This window comes from Eulemur rufifrons, chromosome 5 (genome assembly GCF_041146395.1).
Source record: "Eulemur rufifrons isolate Redbay chromosome 5, OSU_ERuf_1, whole genome shotgun sequence".
Lineage (NCBI taxonomy): Eukaryota > Metazoa > Chordata > Mammalia > Primates > Lemuridae > Eulemur > Eulemur rufifrons.
This window is the reverse complement of record NC_090987.1, coordinates 49,053,259-49,079,162: the sequence shown is the minus strand read 5'-3', so window position 1 is coordinate 49,079,162 and position 25,904 is coordinate 49,053,259. Positions and strand designations below refer to the sequence as shown.

At 37.2% G+C, this 25,904-nt stretch overlaps 1 protein-coding gene across 8 annotated transcripts in view; it reads right to left on the bottom strand.

Moving 5' to 3' along the window:
- The window catches only part of PTPRM (protein tyrosine phosphatase receptor type M), a 762,555-nt gene that overhangs the window by 313,661 nt on the left and 422,990 nt on the right, over positions 1 to 25,904 (bottom strand). For all 8 annotated transcript variants that reach the window (XM_069468544.1, XM_069468545.1, XM_069468547.1 and 5 more), the window contains one exon: positions 5,018 to 5,326. In XM_069468544.1, coding sequence (XP_069324645.1) covers positions 5,018 to 5,326 — 309 coding nt within the window. The remainder of the gene's footprint in view (positions 1 to 5,017; positions 5,327 to 25,904) is intronic.

The window sequence follows — 25,904 nt, the reverse complement described above, 5'->3', positions numbered from 1 at the left end:
TAGTAAAGTTGAAGGTGCACAAACCATACGACCCAATGATCCTACCTCCAGGTTCCCTAGTAAAATTCTTGCATACATGTAGCAAAGGACATATACAAGAATGTTCACATAGCAGTGCTTTTTAATAATGATAACAGTAGTAATAACAAATTGGAAAAAAACCAATTGGCTTAAATAAATTGTGTTATATTCACATGATAAAATACTGAAAGGACTGAAAATAAATGACGATTATATATATCATCGTGGATGCATTTTATAACCATAATATTGAATAACAAAAGTATGTCAGAGAATATGTATGAACTACTGTACTAATATATTAAAAGTACATACAGAATAGAAGTTGATTTAGATGAAATAGCAATACAGTTTTTAAAAATTATATTTTATTTCTTAATAATATTAAGATTTGGAAAAATGCCATTTTTTCAAAACTTAAAATATGCAATACCTTCTTATAAGGGAAAATGGAAATTTACTTGCCAATTTTCTGTGAAATAATATTTAATATTATTATTTATTTCATCATCATTGTAAATTCAGTTTTTGAGTATGCTTTGTATTATATAGAATTCAGTGTATCCTATTTATAGGATAGCTACACTTTATCAATAAATACACATTTGGGGGTATGGGATCAAATTGTTTGGTGATGGAGGAGTGATCAATAAGCAGTTGGTAAAGACTCATGTCCTGATTTCAAAACTTACTGCGAAGCTACAGTAATTAAGACAGTGTGGTATTGGCATAAGGACAGATATGTATCAGCGGAGGAGAACTGAGAATCCCAGAAATAAACCCTTACATTTGCAGCCAATTGACTTTCAATAAGAGTGCCAGGAAAATTCAATGAGGAGAGAATAATCTTTTCAACAAATGGTGCTGACATAACCGGATATCCACATGCAAAAGAATGAAGCTGGATTTCTATCTCACACCACGCATAAAAATTAAATCAAAATAGATTAAAGACTTAGTTGTAAGAACTCACACTATAAAACCCTTAGAAGAAAGCACAAGTGTAAATCTTCATGACCTTGGATTAGGCAATGGTTTGTTAGATGTGACACCAAAGGCAACAAAAGAAAATATAGATAAACTGCACGTCATCAAAATGGAAAACTTTTATGATTCAAATGGTGCTGTTAAAAAAAAAGACAAGACACAGAGTGGGAGATGTTTCTGCATGTCATAATCATGATAAGAAATTTGTATCTAGAATACAAAAGGAACTATTAAAACCCAATGATAAGAAAACAGCCCATTTAGAAATGGGCAAAGGATCTGAATAAACAGCTCTCCAAAGAAGATAAACAAATGGCCAATAAGCACATGAAAAGATGCTCAACATCACTAGCCAGCAGGAGACTGCAAATCAAAAGCATAATGAGATATCACCTCATATCGACTGGAATTGCCCTAATCAAAAGACGATACTACTAAGTGCTGGCAAGAATGTAGAGAAATCAGAAACCTCATACACTGCTGGAGGGAATGTAAAATCATACAGCTACTTTGAAAACAGTCTGACAGTTCTTCAGCTGATTAAATATGGGTAGATTTTACATCATGACCTAGCAATTCCACTCCTAGGTACGTACCCACAAGAACTAAAAACACGTCAACTCAAAAACTTGTGTATGAATATTCACAGCAGCATAATTCATAATAGCCAAAAAGTGGAAACAATCCAAATGCTCACCAGGTGATGAAAGGACAAACACATCTCAAGAAAGTTTTACAAAAGGGGATTAAAGAAGTGTTTTAGACTGTGGGAGGACAGGCATAGTTTTTGATGGTTGCTAACACTGCCACAGGTTGGAAAGATTGCCTAGAATTTCAAAAGGACTCATAGGCAGTGTGCGTTTTTGAGTTGGGGGGTTACTTATAGGTAGATGTCGGACATCTGCAGTTATTTCAAATAGAGTCAAGTATTAACAAACAAACAAACAAACAAATAAATGACTGATTCCAATGGGAAGCCTGGGTTCTAATTTAAGACTCTCCAATAATTAAACTGTGTAATTTGGACATCATTGAACCTCCTTGGGTCTCAGTTACCTCATTTCTAAAATGAAGAAGTTGCATTATGTTGATTTCTAATGTCCGGACTCTAAATATAGCAATATGAAATTAATTGTTATTCTTAAGTTGAAGAAATCTATGTGAGGCTACATCAAAGCAAAGAAAAACAAGGTATTTAAGAAGTGATGACACTGGTGAGTTCCAAGAAAATCTGAATTCCAGACTCTGAGACTAACATGTTCATCATAATCAGAAGTTGAACTGAAATAGGCTGTGCCTGAGAAAACTCTGTTAAGATTTTTCTTTATCTTGAAAGTGTTTATTATGACATCATCATCAGTTTTCTCACAGTAGCAAGATAATGATGATGAGTGGCTCTGTTATTTTGTGATGACATTTCTTGTTTGAGAGTATTTGTTAATCCGTGTAGAAAAAACAAACTTTCGGTTTCATTCAAGTATAACAGTATAAAAGAGAATAAAATACTAATATAAAAAGGGAGGTATTCAAAATTATGTTAATCAGAGGATATCTTAAAAGGATAAACTTATTACAATGTACTGGTGGAGGCCCTGTAATTGATGACATCATGGAAATGTTGCCAAGAAAACCTGAGATTTGTATAATTATTTTAATGTCAGAAACAGATAAAGTGAATTTTTTAAAAAAACACCATAAGATTAATTAAATTAGGGAAGATAGTACCCCATAGGAACTTAGGTCAATACTTGCTTTTAAAAGTTCTAGGAGTTTAGGATTTGGGATATATAGCGATAATTTCTAAGTCTGTATAATTTAGCCCTATACTGTCTAGTGATACTCTTAACAGTAATAGGTAAATTTTTTCCACATGCTTTCTGTTTGAATAAGCACTATTTTAGCAAAAATATTATCCTACAATAAAACTCACAATGTTCAATGAATTGTAACCTTTGTTAATAGATAAACAAAGTGATCCATTCCCCATTCTTTTCTCTTCAAACTGTATATTCTTTGTCAATTATTCTATTTCTTTCTTCTGTATTTTCTAAAGTCTTTTTGTTTTGGGTTAGGATTCTCCAATAATTAAACCGTGTGATCTGGACATCATTGAACCTCCTTGGGTCTTCTCGGATGATGAATTTGAGGTTCAGAGATTTAAGGATCTTATCGAGTGCAAATCAGGTCAGAAGGATGTGAGTAGCATGGGCTGGAAGAGTTGGACAGCTTTCTGAAGGATCTGAAACTTGAGAAGAACTGGAGGTGGAACTGAGGAGCAGAGGGTGGAAAAGCACTGGCAGAAGGGAACAGACAGGCAATGAGGAGGCACCCAGGATGTGTGCTCGGAGGGTGGCACAGGGACCAGTGCTGAGAGACACCTCTGCAGAAGGAGCTGCTGCACAGGAGAAGTTACTACTTCTGGAGTATGAGCCAAGAACACAGAAGACCTTGAACAAGCCGAGGCTTTGGATGAAAGATAAAGAGGAAGAGCTACTGAAGATTCTTGCAGAGAGACTGACACAATGAAAATGTATTTTAAAGATTAGTATAGTGAGTAAGTTGGGGGGGGGGTGGGCATAAGAATGAACAAAGGCTAAAACCACACAGAAAGGTTAGAAACAATTATAGAAATCGCAGCATAAAATAATAAGAATCTGAATATAGGCAGTGGAAGTTGAGAGAAAAGAACAGTACAAAACTCTGGAAGTATAAACGACAGAAGTTAGGACCAGAATAAATATAGAAACACAAGGGAGGAAGGGGCCAGCGATGACTTGCTGACAATGCGACACCCTCTGTCTTCCTTCCCGGGAGACGAGGGAGAGTTGGAAGAAACAGACACAGGGTTCTGGTCTCAGTCTTCACTGAATGGCTTGCATCAGGCTAAGGCTCCCACCAGAAACAACCATATCAAAAGGGTGTTCGAGAGGAACCAACACAAGCAGGATGGAGGCGTGACAAGAGAGGAAAGTGAGGATGTGAGGGGAGCTCATCATGTACTCTGGCTGCTGCCACGTTTTTCTTCGACAGCAACATGCGTGGTGGTGGGCAGGCAAAGGCACCCAAACATACTTTGATAGCTCTTTAAAAGAAACAATAAAGTACCATCATAAACATTTAATTTGTGATTTAATCGATGGTTAAAATTATGTAATCACTTGTATGAAGAAACAAAAAGTTAAACACCTATTTTCCCAAGGAATAGTGTTTATTCATTACTGGGTTTCCCAAGTTCTTTGCACTTATTTTTATGCCAAAAAATGAATTTTATGTCAAACTAAATATAAAATACACTGCCACTGTATTTTATGTACCATATGAATGCATTATTGTATGCAAGGGTTCCCTGTAAAATCAGTGTAAAACACATTTATATCCATGCTATGGAATTCAAGGAATGATTTTATTATTTTAGATTATTTTAGAAGTCTACTGCAGTTGTGTATTTGCTATTTTATTGGTGAGTTGCTGGTGATGTGCATGGTTTATTTGTTAAGTATTTGTTTATTAAGGTAATATCTAGTTTCAACATTGTCCTTGTGGGAAAAAATGATCTATTTCACAACCACCAACTTGGTATAGTTTCTCAGCCCTGTGTTGAAAAGTAAGGGCAGCCTCTATTTTGTGCTGAATTTTTATCTGAACTATGAAAGATGTTTCAGAATGCCATTTAAATATATTTAAACAAGCATTTCATATAAATAATCTAATACCAAAACCACAATTTTTTCAGTCCAACATAAAAAAACTTGTATGAAGAACCATTTAAAGCAATATGGAAGGATTATAGACAGCAAAGTAACTATATGACTAATAAAGAATAGAAATAAATTTCTACATCTTTATTCCCATTATCCTTTCTAAATCCATGCTTAAGAATACAGATACACATGTGTATTATTCAATAAAGTTGGCAGTTCTTTCTTCTGTTTCAAGATAAATATCTGAAAAGAAACAAAAGTTGCTTTTTAAAAGAACATTTTTCACATAATCATTTAAAAGTACTCACGATCTTCATCTGTCTGTACTATGATTTCTTGACTTTCCTTCCGTCCCTCAGGATTCATGAGGATGAGTTTCACACTAACATTGGTATATGGTGACAGGTTAGTGATTGTGTGTTGAGGGTGTGAGTTTTCTGTGTCCCAGCTTACTTCTTCTCGTACTTGTTCTTGTCCTCCAACTTGGTAACAGTAGTGGACAGTGAGATTATAACTATGGCAACGAGTTACATTATATCCAAATGGCTCCCAGCGGATAGTGATTTGTCGAGATTTGACTTCCACTACTTCCAGTTTCCTTGGGCCACGCATGGGATCTGTTTAGAAAAGAAAAGGAGAAAAAAGAAAACATAAGAGAAAAGAATTATAAAAGCCCTAGTGAAGCTCAAATGTCACAAATATTCCTACTTGTCCTCAACATCTGGTCTTCTCTTCTTCCTGAATAATCCCTAAATTTGAGCTAGGCATAAAGCCACCCAGAATAAAAACTCCCTTCTCTTCTGTAGCAAGATGTGGCCCTGTGTCTAAGTTCTGATGAATAGCACATAAGATGAAATGTCAAGAACAGTTTCTGGGAGGTGTTCTTAAAGGGAACACCATCTTTGTTCCTTCTTCATTCCCATTAGCTGGATGGAGGATATGGTATTTGGAACTCGCTCAGACATGATGAACTTGAGGTACTTAAATGTTAAGAATCCAAAGCAATGATGACGGAGAAGCTTGAGTTCCTGATAACCACTGAGTTACCACATCAGCCACAAACCTCCTACTTTCAAACTTTTCATTAGGAAAAATTAAATGTGATTGTTTATTATTTACTTATATATTTATTTATTTTGACACAGGGTCCAGCTAGAACGCAGTGGTGTTACATAGCTTACAGCAACCTCAAGCGCCTGGGCTCAAGTGATCCTCCTGCCTCGGCCTTCTGAGTAGCTGGGACTATGGGAATGCCACCAAGCCTGGCTAATTTTTCTATTTTTTGTAGAGACAGGGTCTCACTCTTGCTCAAGCTGGTCTTGAATTTCTGGCCTCAAGCAATCTTTCCACCTCAGCCTCTCAGAGTGCTAGGATTATAGAAGTGAGCTACCGCACTCAGCCTAAATGCTATCTTATTTAAGCCTCTTTTCCTTTGGATCTCTGATGCAAGTAACCAATCTTGATACTGACACATAGGCTTTAAACATGAATTTATAATTATATAATTGGAAAGCATAAGCATAATAGCTTGCGAATTCAGCATGGAATAATATAATGGATGAGAGAACATAAACTTCTGAGCAGAACTCCAGGCCTTTTGGGGTTTTGATTTGCACAGAATTCCATATAATCAATACTAAAGTAGTTCTTGCCTATTCTCAAAAATGTCTTATCCATCATTTAGGACCTAGAGAGAACTTAGAACCACTCCCTTTATCTGTGACCTCCAACAAAGGAAAATGTTTAAAGTGAAATGATGTTTTATATGTGCAAGATAGGATTAGATATCTGCTTAAATTATGACATGAGGTTAATAATGATCATTCATTCTACTCTATCCTGTAATAATTCTAGAAACCATGGACAGGTAAGAAGAAAACTCCTCCAAGGAATCTTGAGTGGCATTCTCATGGAAACGTTCCCTATTACTACATTAACTTTTTATATTTAAATTACTAATATAGGAAAAATATCATATGTAAGTTATTTAGAAATAACATTGAATATTTTCCCCATTAGTGATTTTTTTTTACAATTTAAAGGAAATGTCTAATTTTATATAATGCTTCATTAGCTGAATGTTCATAAAAACTTTTAATAAGCTCCAGATCCCACATACATAAATAGATTAATGTGTCTCTTTGCCCTTTTCCTTATTAATAACAGTTCTCCACAAGGACTGTTCTAAAGCATTTTCCTAAGGTTTGCATCAATTTTACTGATTAATAAAATGACTAAAGGCTTCAGATATTAGTTTAAACAAGCAGGGCAATTCTAACTTAATTTCAATGGAAAACTGTTTCCCACTGCATAAATAAGTCTGCATCATTTCAGTATTCCTTAGCCAAGAAAATACACACTTAAACTAAGCCCCGGGCTTAAAAAAAAAAGGTTCAGTCTGCCTACAGGGCAAGTGTTTCTGAAATGTAAGCTCCCTCCCTCTTTGTTAGTACCTCTTAGAATTCCATCTGGGTAAAACTGTGTCTCAAATTTCCCATACATTTGCCAAGTATTAATAAAATAGCTAAGCTTCACACAAAACAATCATCTCTATGACCAAGGCTCCAAAGTCCCCATTGGCAGGAGTGATAATTAACACACTAGAAACAGATGCTGTATGAAGTCTAAACCTTAGATGAAAAGAGGCTTGAGCTCACTGCCTTGTATCTTCAAGTTCCAGGTTAACCAAGGCAAAGCTTTGGTTTACAGAAGCTTTTACAGGGTATTTCCTTTTGTGCCTTTGACTACGGTGTATGGTTCTCTTGTGTCTATAATATGTTGATATCAACACAGCAGGGTCAGTATCAGTAGGGGTAGGGATGAAGGCTATTTTGATTCCTAAACACTCTTCCCATCTGTCAAAAGCTTAAGAGAGAAGTTGAATCAGCACCATGACACAGGGGACAGGGGCTACCTCAGATAGAGCATTGTCATTTTCTTTTGCCATGGCCCAAAGGCAAAGTGAAGTGAATTGGGGAAGGCTAGCAAAACACAGATACATACAACTGAAATGCTGTGTGCTACCATGTACCTGTGATAGCAGCCTCCTTTAAGGGTAGTATTGATAGGCTACGTCCAATGACTAAGGAAAGCTGACAATTCTTGCCACTCATCCTCAGCACACTGCCTGATTTCAATGCTTTTTTCCCTTTTCTTCTGCCATTCTACAAAATTGAGTTCTGACCAGCAATGGATTTATGATTATGTCTAAGTTAGTGTTTTATAGTACCTTTATTTTCAGTGTTTCTGCAGAACCATTTCTATTAATGTGCTGCTAACTGTGAATGAGGCATTCCACAGGGTTTATTTACTCTACTGAGTTATACTGGTGATCGCTGAAGACTTTGGTTTTTTTTTTTTTTCCCTTTAGAGACAGGGTCTCACTCTGTCACCTAGGCTAGAGTGCAGTGGTATGATCATAGCTCACTGGCGCTTTGAACTCCTGGGCTCAAGTGATCCTCCTGTCTCAGCCTTGTAAGCAATCGGGACTACAGGTGCGTGCCACCACCCCTGGCCAATTTTTCTTATTTTTTGACAGAGACGGGGTCCCACTCTGTCACCTAGGCTACAGTGCAGTGGAGTGGTCATAGCTCAGTGCAGCCTCAAACTCCTGGGCTTAAGCAATCTTCCTACCTCAGCCTTCCAAATAGCTGGAACTACAGGTGTGTGCCACCATGCCTGGCTAATTTTTCTTATTTTTTGTAGAGATAAGGTTTCACTGTGTTAACCAGGCCGGTTTTGAACTCTTGACCTCAAGTGATCCTCCTGCTTCAGCCTCACAAAATGCTGTGATTACAGGTGTGAGCCACAGGACCAGACCGTCACTGGAGACTTTTCAAGGGCATCACTGTAGAAATATATCACACTGTAGAAAACAAATAGCAACTTCATAACCAGAAATGTGTAATTTTGGTAGGTTAATTGCAATTCACACTGCATTTCTGGGAGTAGAATACAAACACTGCCCAAAAAATCTTGGCATACCATTACTACCATTCTACGTGCACAATATAAATCTCTTACAGTTAGATACCAGGGTGATGAATTATATCCATAGGACCACTAGCTGTAGGGTATCTGTTCCTCTTGACTCACACTCTGGAAGAAGCTACTGAGGATAGGAATTGATTCCAAGGCCATTTCTCTTCACACTCATATCCTCGGACCACACTGATGCATCCCCCATCCCCAGAATAAGCATCGTGACAGGCCCCATTGACTCATGATGAGAGACTAGAATGGGCTCCTTACAGACTGCACTGGCCGTCATACAGGAAGCTTAGTCAGGGCGCTCTTATACCAATTCCCCTGCTGATGCCTGTCGCATTTTTCATTCTGTTCTCTTTCTGCCAGTTTGAGCCAGGTTTCAAACAGAGAAGGCTGACAGTTACAGTCCCGACCCAAGGAACCTGCAAGCCCAGTTCTAGCCTCCAGCGCCTTCAGCATCCCATTTAATCAGCGATCCTGGCTACTTTCACATTCGGTCCTGTTTTTCCAAGAGTAAGGGCAAAAACTGACTGATAGGATCGATTTCCATTGCAGGTTCAATTCGCGGCTCATTTCTCTGGAACTCTGCACTGTACTTTCCATCACTACTGCAGAGCTTTTTCAGAAACTCAATTTCAGAACCTGTGAGAGATATTTGGGTGTAATTTTAGGATCCTGTCATTGATAATCAAAAACCTAGATTACAACCAGTGCTCCTGCTGCCAGCTTTCTCTTTGCCACCTCTCCGTGAGCTCCACAGAGGCCTATTGCAACAAAGGGGGAGCAGCCAGAATGGCGCGGCGGGGCCCTCCGGAGCCTTCAGCTGCTGTATTTCCGCCTTACCAGTCACACGAGAGGGTGACAACAATAAAACAATAGCTTCGTTTACTTTACTATCCAGTTGCATCAGAGCAAAGGCCTGATTAATATTACAGTTAATGTTACCCAATAATTCAATATTCCTAAGCAGTAAAGATTCTAGGGACATGGAATTGTTTTCAAGTGACAAAGCAATAGTTTTTGAATTAGTCAGTGCTTTCCAGAGTTAAAAAAGAATCTTTGTCAGTCAAGTTGAAAATTCTGAAATACATCAATCTTTAATTTACACTACCCTCCAGGCATCCATATACCTGTGATGTATCAGAATAAATTAAAACTTATCATAAAAATTATATAAATTTGAGTAGTCTCTTCTACCAGACTACTTTCCATATATATTACATTGTTTTCACATTTTATTGTAATTAGACTCAAGAAATGCCCTTGAAAACAATCTGTTTTTCTTAAATATATCAAAAAACCTATATAAATGAAGAGTAACATCTTCATGAAAAACAAGCTAAATTTCATAAACAGTACTAATTTAAGAGATGAAACTAAGTCTTAGAGAGTAAATTAAGGAAAGTGCAGCAATGCCAAACTCTACATAAAATCAAACATTTGACTTTATTTCTTGGTTTAAGATGGACACAGTCTCACCATGTCCTTCATGTTTTCTGTATGCTGGTATGAACTTGGCCTAAATCGTAAAGGTAAGTAACCTACTGCCCATGTTGCTGAGAAATGGACTATTCACATGCCAATTATATGGATTACATTTATTTCAGTTTCATTAGAAAGCGGGAATTCCTATTCACATTTTAGGGGAAATGTGAAGGACCGTCTTTCACAATAAAATGTCTAAGACATACACTTATGGTAAGAACACAGATCCTCTCAGGCAAGAGGCCTAAAGGCTTCATAACACTCCAAACATGTCACCATTGACTACCTAGAAGGAGCATTCTCTAACCGTGTTAGGTAACCCTGAAAGAGCAGTGTGTACAAATGTGTGGTCTTGGTTTGGTTTGTACATTTATAAAATAAAGTAAAATACTATATGTTATGCCATGGTTTAGTCACTGAAGGTACCTGGTTTCAGGATAATTTCACCATGTCTTTCAGGATAAATTTTTTAAAGAATTTTTTAAGTTTGAAATTTTAAGTAAAAAGTTTGTTGAATAGAGTTTGGAAAAAAGAGTGGGTAAAAATGTGCTGTTGACACCTTCTAAATTAAAGAACTGTGGGTACTGATAAAACCCACATTAGTGATAATACCCACAGTGACAATAACATTACTCAGATTTCATTCTGCCTGAATTAACTGTACAAAATAAGACTAGCTGCGCTAAAAGGGTTGAAAGATGTTTTTATTTTAAACATTTTATTGTTAGTGTTTAAGGTTTTTGAAATTTTAAATAATAAAACCTTTAAAACACACTGAAAAGTACAAAACAAAACTATCACCTGTGTACCTATTGATATCAAATGTTAACATTTTGTGTTTTGCTTTGGGTCACTTTTTATTAAACAAATAAAATATTACTGATATAAAATTTTGCCACCTTCCTACTCGCTATCCCAAGGTCATTATATGTCATTCCTGGACATGTTTTTGTACTTTTATTACATACATCTAGGATTCTTAAAAATTCACAAAAATGCTACCATTCTTTGCAACCTGAAGTTTCATTCGATATAGCCAAGTTCAAGCATTTAGATCTAGTTATCACTTTAAATGGTGTATAAAATCTCATTAAATAAATAAGCCACAGTTTTCTTATCCATTTCCCTACTGAGGAACAAATGGTTGAGTCTACTTTTTCTCTATTACAATCAGAGCTACAATGAGCATCCCTGTATACAGGTCCTCTTGGCCACAGTCTACCTTGGTGAACACAAAAAGTGGGACTGTTGGCTTGTAGAGTTTTCCTATCTCCAGGTATACTAAATAAGGCTAAACTTCTCTCCAAAAATAAACAGTGTTCAGATGTTCCATTTTCCACAAAGAGATTGTATTTCCAGGCTATGAACTAATGCCAGTTCCCAAGGACAGATCTTGTATTATCGGTACTGGTTCTAGTTAAATGTAAATCAGCAAAACCTAATGTGGGACCATTTTATGAGTTGCATCATTTATTTGATGTAACTTCTGAAATAAAAATTTGCAATGTATATAACTATTTCTGTCTTTGGCTATAGTAACTGTTTGACAAATGTTTATATTAAATTATATTAAAACTCTCTCCCAATAACCACTCATTATATCATATCATTATATATGTTGGTGTGAAAGCAAAATAAAATATTCAAACTTATCAAATAGAGAGTTAGATAAATTAATAAGTTGATGAATAATGCATCCATAAAATAATTATTAAAATTTCTGATTATAACAAAATGGCATATTGTTTACTCTGAAAGACTTTCCCACTTTAACGTAACTAGATCCAGCATAAGAAAACTTCTTTTTTATTGTACAGGGTACAGTGTGTCTTTCGTGACACATTAAACCATGTCCTTATACAAAAGAAAGCAAATGGCAGTTGCCTATATCAGCTCTGCAGTCTCTTAAGGAGTAAGCGTTGGGCGAGGGACAGGGTAGGGAAGCCAAATCTGATGTTCCCAGGCTAATCTCATATAATTAGCAGTAGGTAAAGCATCAAAATTCAGTATTATTTCCTGGATCCCAGCAAACACAAGCACAAATCTTCTATGAACTACATTATCCTTGAATTGGGCCTCCTATTTTCAAAGATAAAGCTCAGAACATAGATTACCAAAAACACCAGAATAAAAACTACCATGAGTGAGAATCAGCAGAAATATAACACAACAGATTTAGATCACCCAAATTATCAGGTGCAAAATATAAAATCTGAGCAACACTTTAAAATTTGGAAACATAATCACAGGCCAAGTGCAGTGGCTCACACCTATAATTCCAGCACTTTGGGAGGCTGAGGTAGGAGGACTGCTTGAGGCCAGGAGTTCAAGACCAGCCTGAATAACACAGTGAGACCCCCCCCCATCTCTACCAAAATAAATAATAATAATCACAAAAAAGAACATGCAATAAGTCACTATGAAAATGACCCAATTTTAAAACAACTAATATAACTTTTAGAAATAAAAGTATTGTTGAAATAAAACAAAAATCCACTAGATGGATTAAATAGCAAGATTAGACATAGCTTAAGAGAATTAATAAACTAGAAGATAGGTCAGAGGAAATTATCTAGAATGTAGTACAGAGAAATAAAAATAGGAAAATAAAAATAGAAAACAGGAAAGAAAAATGCAGGGCAAAATTAGAGGGTCTGTCTACCTATGTCTAATTTGCATTCCGGAAGTAGAAGAGAGAGAATAGAGGGGAGGCACTAACTGAAGCTACAATGTCTAAGAAATCTCCAGAACTGACAAAAGAGATCAATCAAAAGATACAGAAAGTATAACATACAAAAAAAAGGAAAACTGAAAATTAAGTTCACACATAGACATAATATAGTTAAAGTACAGACCTCAAAATCAAAGATCTCAAAAGCATCTGGAGAGGCAAAGCACATCACCTACAAAGTAACGGCAATTAGACTGACAGAAGAGTTCTCAACTGCAACAGTGGATGGCAGAAAACAAGGGAACAATATATTCCAAGTGCTGAGAGAAAACGTATCAACTTAGAATTATATATGTAGCAAAACCATCTTTCAAGGATCAAGATAAAATAAAGACGATTTCAAAAATTTACTACCAATGAACCTACTATGAGGGATCAAATTCAAAAAGAACAAAAATAGTATCTGAAGAAAAGTCTGAGATGCTAGAAGAAATAATAAACATCTAAATTTATGTTAATAAAATAACAAAAATGTTTAATTTTAGAGCTTTTAAAAAACAATACAGAAAAAAATAAAAGAAGAGCATATGAGCAGGTAGGACAATGCTCAGAGTTAGCATGTTACAAGATCTTTACATCACTGGGAAGGGAGGTTTAAGATATTAAATATAGACATTGTTACATAGGCATGACAAATTTTCTGGGGTCACCAATATAAGCATAGCAGTAAAATGATACTTTTAGCAAAGTAAACAGATCAAAAACTGAAAAGGTAACCCATCTAAAGAATAATAGTACCTTTAGTCAACTACGGGGAAGAAAAAGAAAAGAAAAAGAAAAAGGACAAGAGGGGGAAGAGTATAGAAAAGGAAGTAAAAACTAGTAAGCAAATGGAAAAGTGGGAGAAATAAGTCCAAATATACTAGTAATGACAATGTATGTAAATGGATCTTGCCAATTAAAAGACCCAGAGAATTATACTCAATATAAGATCAATATCCTGCCATATTCTGTTTACAAGAAATGAATCTAAGCCATGTGTACACAGAAAGTTGAAAGTAAACAAATGCAAAAAAAACATTATTGGCAAATATTAACCTAAAGAGACTGAGTAGTTGCATTAACGGACACAGAGAATCATCACATAATGTTAAAAGTATCAGTTCATCAAGAAGATATAACAATTGTAAATTTTTATGTACCCAATAAAAAGCCCTAGAATATACCAAGAAGTTGGTATCTTAACACCAAAACCCAACAAGGTTATGTGTGTGAGCAATGTACTTCATTCATGAGCATACATGTGAACATTCTAAACAAAATATGCAAATTCAGGCATATACATATAAAACACTGCATGATCAAGTTAGATTAATTATAACGATTTAATATTAAAATATATGTGTAATTCATCACATTAGTAAATTAAAGAAGAAAACCATGTGATCATTTCAATAGATTCAGAAAGAACATGTGTTGAAATATCCATTCATAGTAAGAAAAACTTTTAACAAATTAAGACCAGAATGACATTTCACAATCCTGATAAGCAAACATTCTTAATGTTAACACATTAAGGTACAACATAAGCTGCACACTGTTTCTATTTAACATTTTCCTGGAGTTTATATTCAGCGCAGTAAAAAATAAAAGGTACAAGAAAGGAAAAAGAAGAAACAAAACTTTAATTATATACAAGGTGACTGTCCAGCTGTTGCACTCTTAGGTGTATTTCTTTATGTTTCTTAGAACGGAACTTTTAAACTTCTTTAATGAGAAGAATAACCTGGCATACTTTTTAAATGCAGTCATGCATCACTTAACAACAGGGACAGGTTCTGGGAAATGAGTCATTAGGCGATTCTGACATTGTGTGAACATCACAGCCTGTATTTACACAAACCTAGACGGCATAGCCTACTACACACCTGGGCTATAAGGTATAGCCTGTTGGTCTCAGGCTACAAACCTGCACAGCATGTTACTGTACTGAATGCTGTAGACAACTGTAACACAGTGGTATTTGTGTATCTACATATATCTAAGCACAGAAAAGGTTCAGTGAAAACACGGTGGTATTATAATCTTATGAGACCACAGTTGATTGAAATGTCATTATGCAGCACTGGGCTGTGTGAAGCTTTCTAGGCCTAGTCCCCAGAGATTCATTCACATTTGCTGGGACTGTAATGAAGCCCCAGAATTTTCATCTTTAAGAAGCAGCCAGCTGATTCTTGTCACCAGAGAAGTTTGGGAAACAGCCTAGAGCCCTGCTACTCAAAGTACTGCTGTTTCTCACACCAGCAGCAGTGGCCACCCCTGGAAGCTTATTAGGAAGGCAAATAGCCAGGCCCCACCCCTGACCTCCTGAAGCTGAATCTTCATTTACACCTTAAAGTTCGGGAAGCTCTGGATTGGAGGAATGTTTTTCAGAGGCAGGCTGGGTCCCTAGGTCAAATAGTCACACCAGTATTCGTTTTAAAGAGAGAGAATAGAAAAAGAAACATGAGAATACATAAGTCAAAAGATGAGGATTATACTGTGCAGTAACTGGGTCGCAATGTAAAATGTATTTCATGCTGCATCAAAAGAGTTAGGAAGACACATTCCTAGAGCACAGGAAACGTGCAGAAATGTCTTTAGAAGCATTGTTGTCAAAAGATTAAGAAAGAAAAGCGTGGGAACAACCTAAATATTTACTGAGTAGAAAACACGTCAATATTCCCACAATGGAAACTTACACTACAGTGAAAATGAATAAACTATAGCTATAAGCAATAATGCATTTTAGAGACACAGTATTGAATGAAAAAAGGCAAGTGCCGGAAGACTACTAGGATGCAATTTTATAAAATTGAGAAACGCACAAAAGGAATTATTTAAAAATATAGGCCGGGCGCGGTGGCTCACGCCTGTAATCCTAGCTCTCTGGGAGGCCGAGGTGGGCGGATCGTTTGAGCTCAGGAGTTCGAGACCAGCCTGAGCAAGAGCGAGACCCCATCTCTACTAAAAATAGAAAGAAATTATATGGACAGCTAAAAATATATATAGAAAAATTAGCCGGGCATGGTGGTGCATGCCTGTAGTCCCAGCTACTCGGGAGGCTGAGACAGGAGGATCGCTTGAGCCCAGGAGTTTGAGGTTGCTGTGAGCTAGGCTGACGCCACGGCACTCACTCTAGCCTGGGCAACAGAGTGAGACTCTGTATCAAAAAAAAAATAAAAATAAAAATAAAAAATAAAAATATATACATGTGTGATAGAAACTATTTTAATAACAAAGTAAGAGCAAAGGAAAAATTTACATAAAAACTCAAGATAATGGTTACCTCTGTCCTGGAAGAATGGGGATAAAACGGGGAAGAAAAGCATACAGTTAGATCAAAAGGTTCTAGGGAAATTCTGTTTTCATGCTGGGGAGCTGATTATTGTTATGCTGCACAATTTATGTGGGTTACATATAGCCCTTTGTTTATATAAAATATTATGTAATAATTTCAAAAAAAGATTATTATAGGGAAGGCATGAGTATACCAGAAACATTGTTGGCTCTTTGAGATTTCCTGCCTAGAGAATAATCTATCTCTGGTTCTTCTGAAAGTAGAAAGATGAGGATTGTATTGTGCAATAACTGGGTCACGATGTAAATGATATTTTACGCTACATCGAAAGAGTATGATGGTTACTACCAGGCCAACTTAAAGGAACCCAAAGCATATGCCATTAAAGATATTAATACAGTGGTGCTGGAGATACACCCCTGGGACGGGGGCCTCTGACTTGAAAGCATTCCAGAGCCCTCTCCTCATCAGGTACAATAGGTTTCACATCAATAATATTCTCATCCCTGAAACCAGATCTTGTGTCCTGAAAGCTGAGTCTCGGGCCTGGTGCACAGCCTGGCTCTGACACTTAGGGTGCAGCTGTGCCCCTCCTTCCCTGTCCCAAACTTCTGAATCTCATTCTCTCTCATTCTTAAATACTTAAGCTAGATCCAAAACGAATCTCAGGACTGTCGTCACATCAGGAGGGAGAGAGCAGCCAGGAAGGTACAAGTCTATGGCCGGCCCATGTGGTACCTTTGTGCAAATTAGAAAGAGAGCCCCTTCCTCAGGACACTTGTTATCATCTGTTGGAAAACTGCCAAAAAAATATACAAATCTATGAGGTTCATATTAAACGAAGGGGCACCATATATTTATGCAAAGCACCACCCACACAACTCTATGCAGTGGCCCTGTTTAAGGGTGTGTATATATGTACATGTGTGTGTGTCTGTTTGGGTGCTGTTTGAGGACTAAACTCTGATCTTTTTCTTTTGCCCAAATTCCTTTCTAAAGGGGCCTGGTGAGCCGTGTCTACAAATGATAAAATCTCAGTAAACAGATTTTTATGATGTGGGTTACTTCCCAATCTGATTCCAGTATAACATCACATGAAAGATAAAAGACCCTTATCTTAATTCAAGCATTCCTTCCTACTGCTTCCTGGTCTTTTGGACAAAGCCTAACTCTTTCAGCTAACTGTCAACCAAAGAATCCTTAAATCCGCCTATAATTTGTAAGCCCCTGCTTTGAGGTGTCCTGCCTTAATCCCTAAACCTATGACTTGTAAGCCCCTGCTTCGAGATGTCCTGCCTTTTCAGCCCAAAACAATGTATGCCTTCCATGTATTGATTTATGACTGTACCTCTAATTCCTGTCTCCCAGAAATGTATGAAAACCAAACTGTAACTCAACCACAGCGAGTCCACTTGCTCAAGGCTTCTTGGGTATGGCTCCAGGACATGGTCTTCAAATTTGGCTCAGAATGAATCTATTTAAATTATTTTACACAGTTTGGTTTCTTTTCCATTGACATGTTCAAAATGTAAGTTACATGATCAAATGGTATGGTTTCTACTTGTGATACATACACACACACACACACACACACACACACACAGAGCACATATTAAATGTCCTTAGAGAATACATTTGTAACTAATAATTTCAAAACTTATAATAAACCAGGCCTGCGGAAGTGACTATATTGTGAGGTATGCATGCTGACAGAAGTATATGTATTTCTTTTTTCAGGAAACTAATACCATTTACTCTTGACCAGATTCTAATATTCATACTTAAACTGCATTTTCTCAAATGTTCCAATTCTAGCTATTCCTCCCTAATCTTATCTGTCATACCACTGCCAGAATCACTTCCTCATGTGACAGTTCATCTGCATCAGTCCAAGGATTTCCAATTGATGCTGTCTTATCATCTGACCCAAATAAAAAATGTTCCCATTAGTAAGTCACAGCTATCAAAGCAATCACATAATCCTTCTTGCTTTCCATACTAGTCAGGCAAGTCTGTCTGCTGAACTTCAAACACAGTTCTCCCTCCAAAATTAATATCTCTGCTCAGACAGACACATATGCATGCACTGATATTACCTTTTTTCCCCCAGAATATTATAGGGGTACAAACGTTTTAGTTACATGAATTGCTTTTGTACAGTTTGAATCAAAGGTATAAGTGTGCCCATTACCCAGATAATGTACATTGTACCCGTTAGGTGTGAATTTACCCACCCCTCCTCCCCACCTGCTTGGTTTCCACTGAGTTTTACTTTCATATGTGCACATAATTGTTGATTGATTAGTTCAAATTGAATAATGTGTACATATGGTGTTTCTTTAATCCATTCTAGAAATACTTCACTTAGAAGAATGGTCTCCAGTTCTATCCAGGCTGTTTCAAAAGGTATTCACCTTTTTGTTTATGGCTGAGTAGTACTGCATGGTGTACATATACCACATTTTATTAATCCACTCATGTACTGATGGGCACTTGGGTTGATTCCACATTCTTTGCGACTATGAATTGTGCTGCAATAAACATTCGAGTGCAAGTGTCTTTTTGATAAAATGATTGTTTTTCCTTTGGGCAAATCCCCAATGGCAGGATTGATGGATCAAATGGTTTGAGACAGTCACATTTTTTATCTGCCAAAAAGTAGCTTTCAATTCCTTTCAACCTTGGTTCAAAATTAAACTCCTTTATGATTATTCTTAGTTGCAGTACAAAATGAGAGACATTCACAAACTCGCACACTCAAAATCCCAGTGCATGTATGTTGACTGTGCTTCTCTATGCCTTACTGTATCCTGGAACAATCAAGTTACGTATCTCATCCCACATTTTATACAACATTTACCCCAGAAAATGCCTATATTTGTCAATCAGCACTTTTGATAAACAGATACTAATGCAGAATAATAAATAATGAGCATCTACCTCAGTTCCTTTGTTTTCATAAGTTAATTCAGGAAACATCTCCATTTCTCCAGTATCTATCTATTTTTTATGAAAATTCTTTTCAAGTTTCTATGTTGTAACTCACATTATCTGTTTTGCTTTTCTGCTTCAAAGAAGTTGCACTGGCACTGTAAACATGGCTTCTACTAACCACTGGAATAGCAGTTTTTGCCTGTGCTCCTTGGTGACATTTCCAAAGTATAAAGTTCATCCTTATAGAAGGAACACTACTGCTACACTCAAAATTAGAATCTTGACTTGTTTTGATGCACTGCAACAGACAGACTGCAATTCATCCTATAGAAGAACTTTACAAGAAAACTCTTGTATGAAATAAAAATGAGTCTTCAGTAAGAGACTTCCTTGGTATTTATTTCAGACCATATAAAACAGGAGGAGGCAAATGATTTTCACAGAGTTTTTCAGAACTGTCAAAAATTGGTTTGGAATGGGTTTTGACCTTTTCTAACCCTCATAAAAGCTATGATGCCCACAAAAGGCCCTGGAAGTTTGGAACTTATATTTTACCTAGAGCAAAAGAGAACCCAAACCATTTACTCTTTGTTACCTAAGTAATGCAATTGGCGATGGGAAAAAGTCAATCAAATAAAATTTGAGTTTTACCTACATGTAACCATTTTCTTTAGTTAATACTAAGCAGATAAATGTTTATTTAAAATATTTTTATTTGTTTGGAGCCTCCTATTTTGGTATTTATGATCCTTTTATGATTACATAGTTTTCTGTTTGAAGTTGTTTACGAGTCTTGCCAAATGGTTTCACAAAAGACCACACTCCACTCTGCTAGATTGATGGCTATACTGTAATTATTCTTCTGTGTTTTCATCAACAACTTGTTTAAAAAAGATTTCTCCAATTTAAATAGCATATGACTGATAAGTTAGTTCTTACTTAAAACCTAGGATTCCCATCCTGCTAATCTTCTGGGGAAGCTTGGAGAATGAGAGGGTGGAAAACTCAGGGCTGGCGGGAGAGTATTTGTCAGCACCTGCCGCGCAGGAGGAGCTAGGCCTGTGGAAGACAAGAACCTGGCCCTTTTATTTAAAAACAAACAAACAAGAAGAAGGCAAACAGAAGTTCTGACTTGAAATTATTTCTGTTTCCCCAAACAAAACAATACTAAAAAAAAGGCTTGTTCCTCTAATAAAGAGCAGTTTATCTCTCTGATGAATTATCTCCACATTTTGCTATCAAATTAGTGCCAACTAATTTGTGAACTTTTAGTGTCAACTTTTGCCTAAAAGCAGTTTTTGTATGGGATCAACTCCATTTTCCCACCAAAGTCAAAATATTTTGCAATGTTACTTTTCTACCCGTTTCAAGTCTAAGGTAATATGAGAAAGCGCGATTTTCTCATTTAAAAAAAGGAAAGGCAATGTGGCTTTTTGGTTGTTGTTGTTTTCCTGGAAGCCAGGAAACCAATCAAATATTTATTGAAGATGGACTGATTCATACCCACTTATTCCAACACTCTTGGAGGCCTATCATCTGCTCCATATCCCTCCCAGAGTAGTCTATTACATTTATTTATGAAGGGCCATCCCAAACTTCTCTTTCAGATTAACTTTGGTCTACTGATTTTACAGCCCTCAAGTGGAAAAAGTTCCAGACATCCTTGGAGTCTATCTCATCCTCTGTCTCACTGCGATGGACTGTCACGCCAGTGCACAGTGGCGGTGGGGTTGCACAGCCCCCAGGAGTCCCTTGCCATTTCATACACGTATCTCACCTGTCCTACTCCCTAGACTCTGACAGTCAGTATTCTGGCGGGAGGATGGGGTAATGTTAGGGACCAGAGTGATGGGGAGTTTTATAAAGCTCCTCAGGTGATGTTGAGACCACCCTCATCCCACCTGGGCAGGAATCTCTGAATTGCAAACATGTATACACATGCACTGTACTACTAATTTAACCTGGAGAAAGTGTGTTGTGTGACTGATATAATATAGCACACTTTTGGTCTTAGGTTGTTTGGTGCTATCCTTTTTTTTAAACTTGCTATTTTTCCAGGTATCACTTTCTTGAATAAATTAACAATGGAACTATCACAAAATAAGGATTATTGTACAGCCAATTCCTCACTGAATTTCTGAAAATGAATCACAGTTCACTGATGTACACCTCTTTCATTTAAAAAATTCTGTTTATTTGCCATAGAAACCTTTTTGTTATTCCTAACAAGTATGCATCCTTAAATATTGCTTAAAATTGGCTTAAAAACTATGTAACATATTGAATAATCTAATAAGGTAGAGCATTCACTTTCCATCTAGTGTTCAGTTTAGTTTAAAATACTCATGATTCTTAGCATGTTGAAAATTAACTAAAATTTTTCATGAGGATCTACAGATAATAATTCTAATGGGTTACTGATATATTAAACTGTAAAAAAAACAACAAAAACACTTAGCTTTTTTCAACCTTTCTTTAGCTGAATTCTTAGTGAAAATGTCAAGTCTTCCAAAAGTGAAAACAACCTTTCTTTGGTCTAGTGATCACCTGAATTTCCAGACACTTTTTCACTTATTAATACCTTGTGGCAAGAGCACATGGCAGGCAGATGTACAAGCTAATACACCTGAGCAGGCCAGGGGAGGAGGCGATGCTTAGCCTTGACTTGGATGTCCAGGAATAGGAACCTTGAGGAGAGCCATGTCACATGACCACACCTATGCTCTGGATGATGAGCCTGGACAAAGTCAACGTGACCATGCTGGGAGTACTGGGCCCTGAAACTAGATCTTCCCGTGGGGCGAAGGCAGGAAGAATAGTGGTGTCCATGGCAAACAATAACAGATTAAAGCAAGGAAACCACACCAGGGAGGACCAATAGACATATATGTTGGGCCCTGTGGGAGGAAGTGGTGACAAATAATCACCTTCTTCCTCGACTGCCCGCCCTCCAAGTTGGGAACCAATCGGGAAAAATAAATACAAGAGTGTTGATACCAAATGGATACAAAAGATAGAAAATAGATGCGAGATACAAGATAGTGATATTCTCAGCTACACATTCATAGGCTGAAGCTTTAGGACATAAATAAATAATAGTCTGTCTTCTCCTTCAGGTTCTCCACTGAGAGATGGATACGCACTGATATAGACAAGTGAAGATCATGTCGGATTTACCACTGACAAAAGTGATTGACGAAAAAGGCTTAGATCTAGGGAAGCTGCATATCACAATCATTCTTATTTTTCCTCATTTAAGTCCTTTTTATCAATATCATTTTGAGCTATAATTCATATGTCACAAAATCCGCCCTTTTAAAGTGTGTAATTCAATGGTTTTAGTATGTTCTCAGAGCTGTGACCATCACCACCAGCTAAATTTGGAACATTTCCATCACCTCAAACAGAGACCCCATATCCATGAGTAGTCACTCCCCATCCCACCTCCACCACCACTCCCAGCCCTGGGCAACCACTGATCATCTTCCTGCCTCTGCAGAATTGCCTATTCTGGACATTTCATAGAACTGAAATCATACAACATGTGGTCAGTTGTAACTGGCTTCCTTTTACTTAGCACAATGTTCCCAAAGTTCATCCATGTTGTAGTTTTATTAGACTTCACTCCTTTTTATTAACAGATAATATTCCACTGGGTAGATGTACCACATTTTTTTTAAATCCATCCATCAGTTGATGGGAACTGGAGGTTGAGCCTACTTTTGGCTATTACGAATAATTCTATGAATATTAATGTACAAGTTTTGTGTGGACATATGGTTTCATATGTGTTAGGTATATTTTTGGGCTATATAGCTAGGAGTGGAATTACTGGGTCATATGATAATTCTATGTTTAACCATTTAAGGAACTATCAGACTGCTTATCAAACTAGCTATACTATTTTACATTCCCACCAGTAATGTATGAGGGATCCAATCTCTCTATGTTCTTGCTAGCATTTGTTATTTTCCATGGTTTTTAACTTTTTTTATAGCAATCCTAGTGGGTCTGAAGTTGTACCTCATGGTTTTTATTTTCATTTTTCTAATGGCTACCAATGTTAAGCATATTTTCTTGTGCTTTTTGGCCATTTATATATTTTCCTTAGAAAAATGTCTGCTCAAATCCTTTGCCCATTTTTTTTAACTAAGTTGCCTTTTTATTACTGATTTGTAAGAGTTCTTTATAAATTCTAGATACCAATACTTTACCTCATATATAAGTTGCAAATTTTTTTTTCCATTCTTTGGGTTTTCTTTTAATTTTGACAGTGCCCTTTGAAGAACAAACATTTTAAATTTAATTATATTCAGTTTATGTATTTTTATTTTTGTCACTTGTGCTTTTGGTGTCATATCTAAGAAACCATTGCCTCATCCAAGGCCATAAAGATTTCCATCTGTGTTTTCTTCTATAAGGTTTATCATTTTAGCTCTTACATTTAGGTCTCTGATCCATTTTGAGTTACTTTTTGTATATGGTGTGAGGTGGGGGCCCAACATTATTCTTTAGCATGTGAGTATCCAGTTGTTTCGGCATCACTTTTTTGAAAAGACTATATTTTCACCACTGAATGGTCTTGACACCTTTGCTATAGATCAACTGACCACAAATGTAATAAGGGTTTATTTCTAAACTCTCAGTTCTATTCCGTGGATGTCTATCCTTCTGCTGGTACCACATTGTCTTGATTACAGCAATTGTGTAGTGAATCTGCTCTTGAATTATATTTGCACACCCTCCATTCACTGGGAGATCCAAGCACTCCCCACCCTCACCGAGGGCAGATTAATTTACCTCTAATAGCAGAAAAGAGCATTTGTGTCCTGAGAACAATGTGCAGAAGTTCTTGATAAAATGTCCCCAGTTCCTTTTTCAAATGTCATCAATCCAGTGAGTCACTGTTCTTCATGTGGGAAACAGTGAGCTCTGACAAAGATCCTGCCTTCAACCAGACGCTACACAGCTCCTTGCAGCCCTTCTGGACTAGGCCTCAGCCTTGGACTATAAAGACTTGAGCAAACACTAACATAGTTTCTAACAGCTCAAGGCCTCATCCCTGGCCCCTCTTCAAGTGCCTGCCTGAGAAAACTCAAGGCCACAAGAACCTGCTGGTGTTCCAGCCATCCCCTGAAGAGAAGGCCCCTGTTTCCCAGTCTCTTTGGGAGGGTGGGAGCTGAACTTCAATAAGCACCAGCTAACAAACCAGCTCTACTCAGCCCTCACTTGCCACCCTCCTTACTCCCTCATTCTCCTTTTAAAATGCCCAGTCACCTTGGTACAGATCGAAGTTGAGTTTAGTTCATGCTAAACTTCCTTTTCCATTGCAGTAGTTACTATATTACTGATTAAAATCTGTCCTTAACACCTTAAGTAGTGTCCAGCTTTGTTTATCTTTGATAGATGGCAGGAGAGGGAGGTGTGGGAAGGAGTTCCTTTCTTCTCTATGGAAGCAACAGGAGTGCAGGATAAGCATTCCTCCCAATGCCAATAATGTGAAAAAGAAGTAAAAAAGACTAAATAGTATAACAAAAAAAAAAAAAAAAAAAAAAAAATCAACATTAGCACACACAAATCTTATTTCTACAGTAAACTCAGAATAGCAAGCATGTATTATATAGACATTACCATAGGTCCAAATAATAGAAAGAGGGAGAAATTCCAGGCAGAGAGGACAGTATCTGTGAAGACACCATGTCGGGTGCTCATAGAGCATGGCTATTCAGCAGACTAAACAGTGGCTTAAGGTTAACATTAGGAAATTCTACCTGTGGCTAGGAAGGTCCTAGGCATGGAATAGAATACAGGGCATACATTAGGCACATTATTAAGAAAGAGGGTCCAGTACTGCAATAGACAGGACTCTGTCTACCTGGTATGACTATAATTTAGGATCTGATCTGTTCATAAATCACTGGGATAAAACAGGTTATAAGGGAACCAGAAGCAAGGCCACTAGGTTCTGAGCTACCTGTGCTCTTTAAATCTCCTCTGCATGAGGTCAGTAGGGGGCCTGGAGACAGTCTAGGATTACCCCTGCCTGTGGGGCCAAGCGGGCCGTGGGGAGATGAGGGTCTGGGTAGCAGACACAGGGACCGGCCTGCGGGGGGGCAGATATGGATGGGAGAGGGGGAGCCTGCAGAAAAGGGGGGGGCAGAGTTGGAGGGTCACACAGGAGAACTGACTCAGCAACTGGTATTTGAAGCCTGTACCAGGACAATGACAACATCAGAAACAAACTGTAGGATGCAGTCAATTAGATGGGCAGGGGCAAGATGGAAGGTGGGACAGGGACAGAAAAAGGACAACTAAAAACCAATTCAAGCTGAAGGTAGTCTTGCCAAGACAGGAACCAGGGGAGAAGAGCTCAGGCTGAGATGGAGCCGAATGCTCGACACTCGTGAGATATCCCCGTAAGGACACCAGCATGTCACCTACACTAGAGCCAATACCTGAGGTTAGGGGCAGAGCATTTAGAGGTTATGCGATTGTTCAAGTCACCAACTAAATAAGGATTCCAAGGAAAAGAATTAAAAAATAAGAGAGGAATCATGGAAAAGACTACATTAGCTGTTCTTCAGTTTATTCTTATTTTGTTTTTCTTTCAGGATACTTTGAGACATCTGCCCTTGCATATGAAACTGACAGTAATAAGCCATTAAGAGTTATAATTTTTAAACCATTCATTCTTTGATATATGCCATTTTCAACATATTATTTTACAATGGGTTTTGCTTAAATTTTAAAAGAAGGTAAGTCTTTAGTCAAGTGAAAA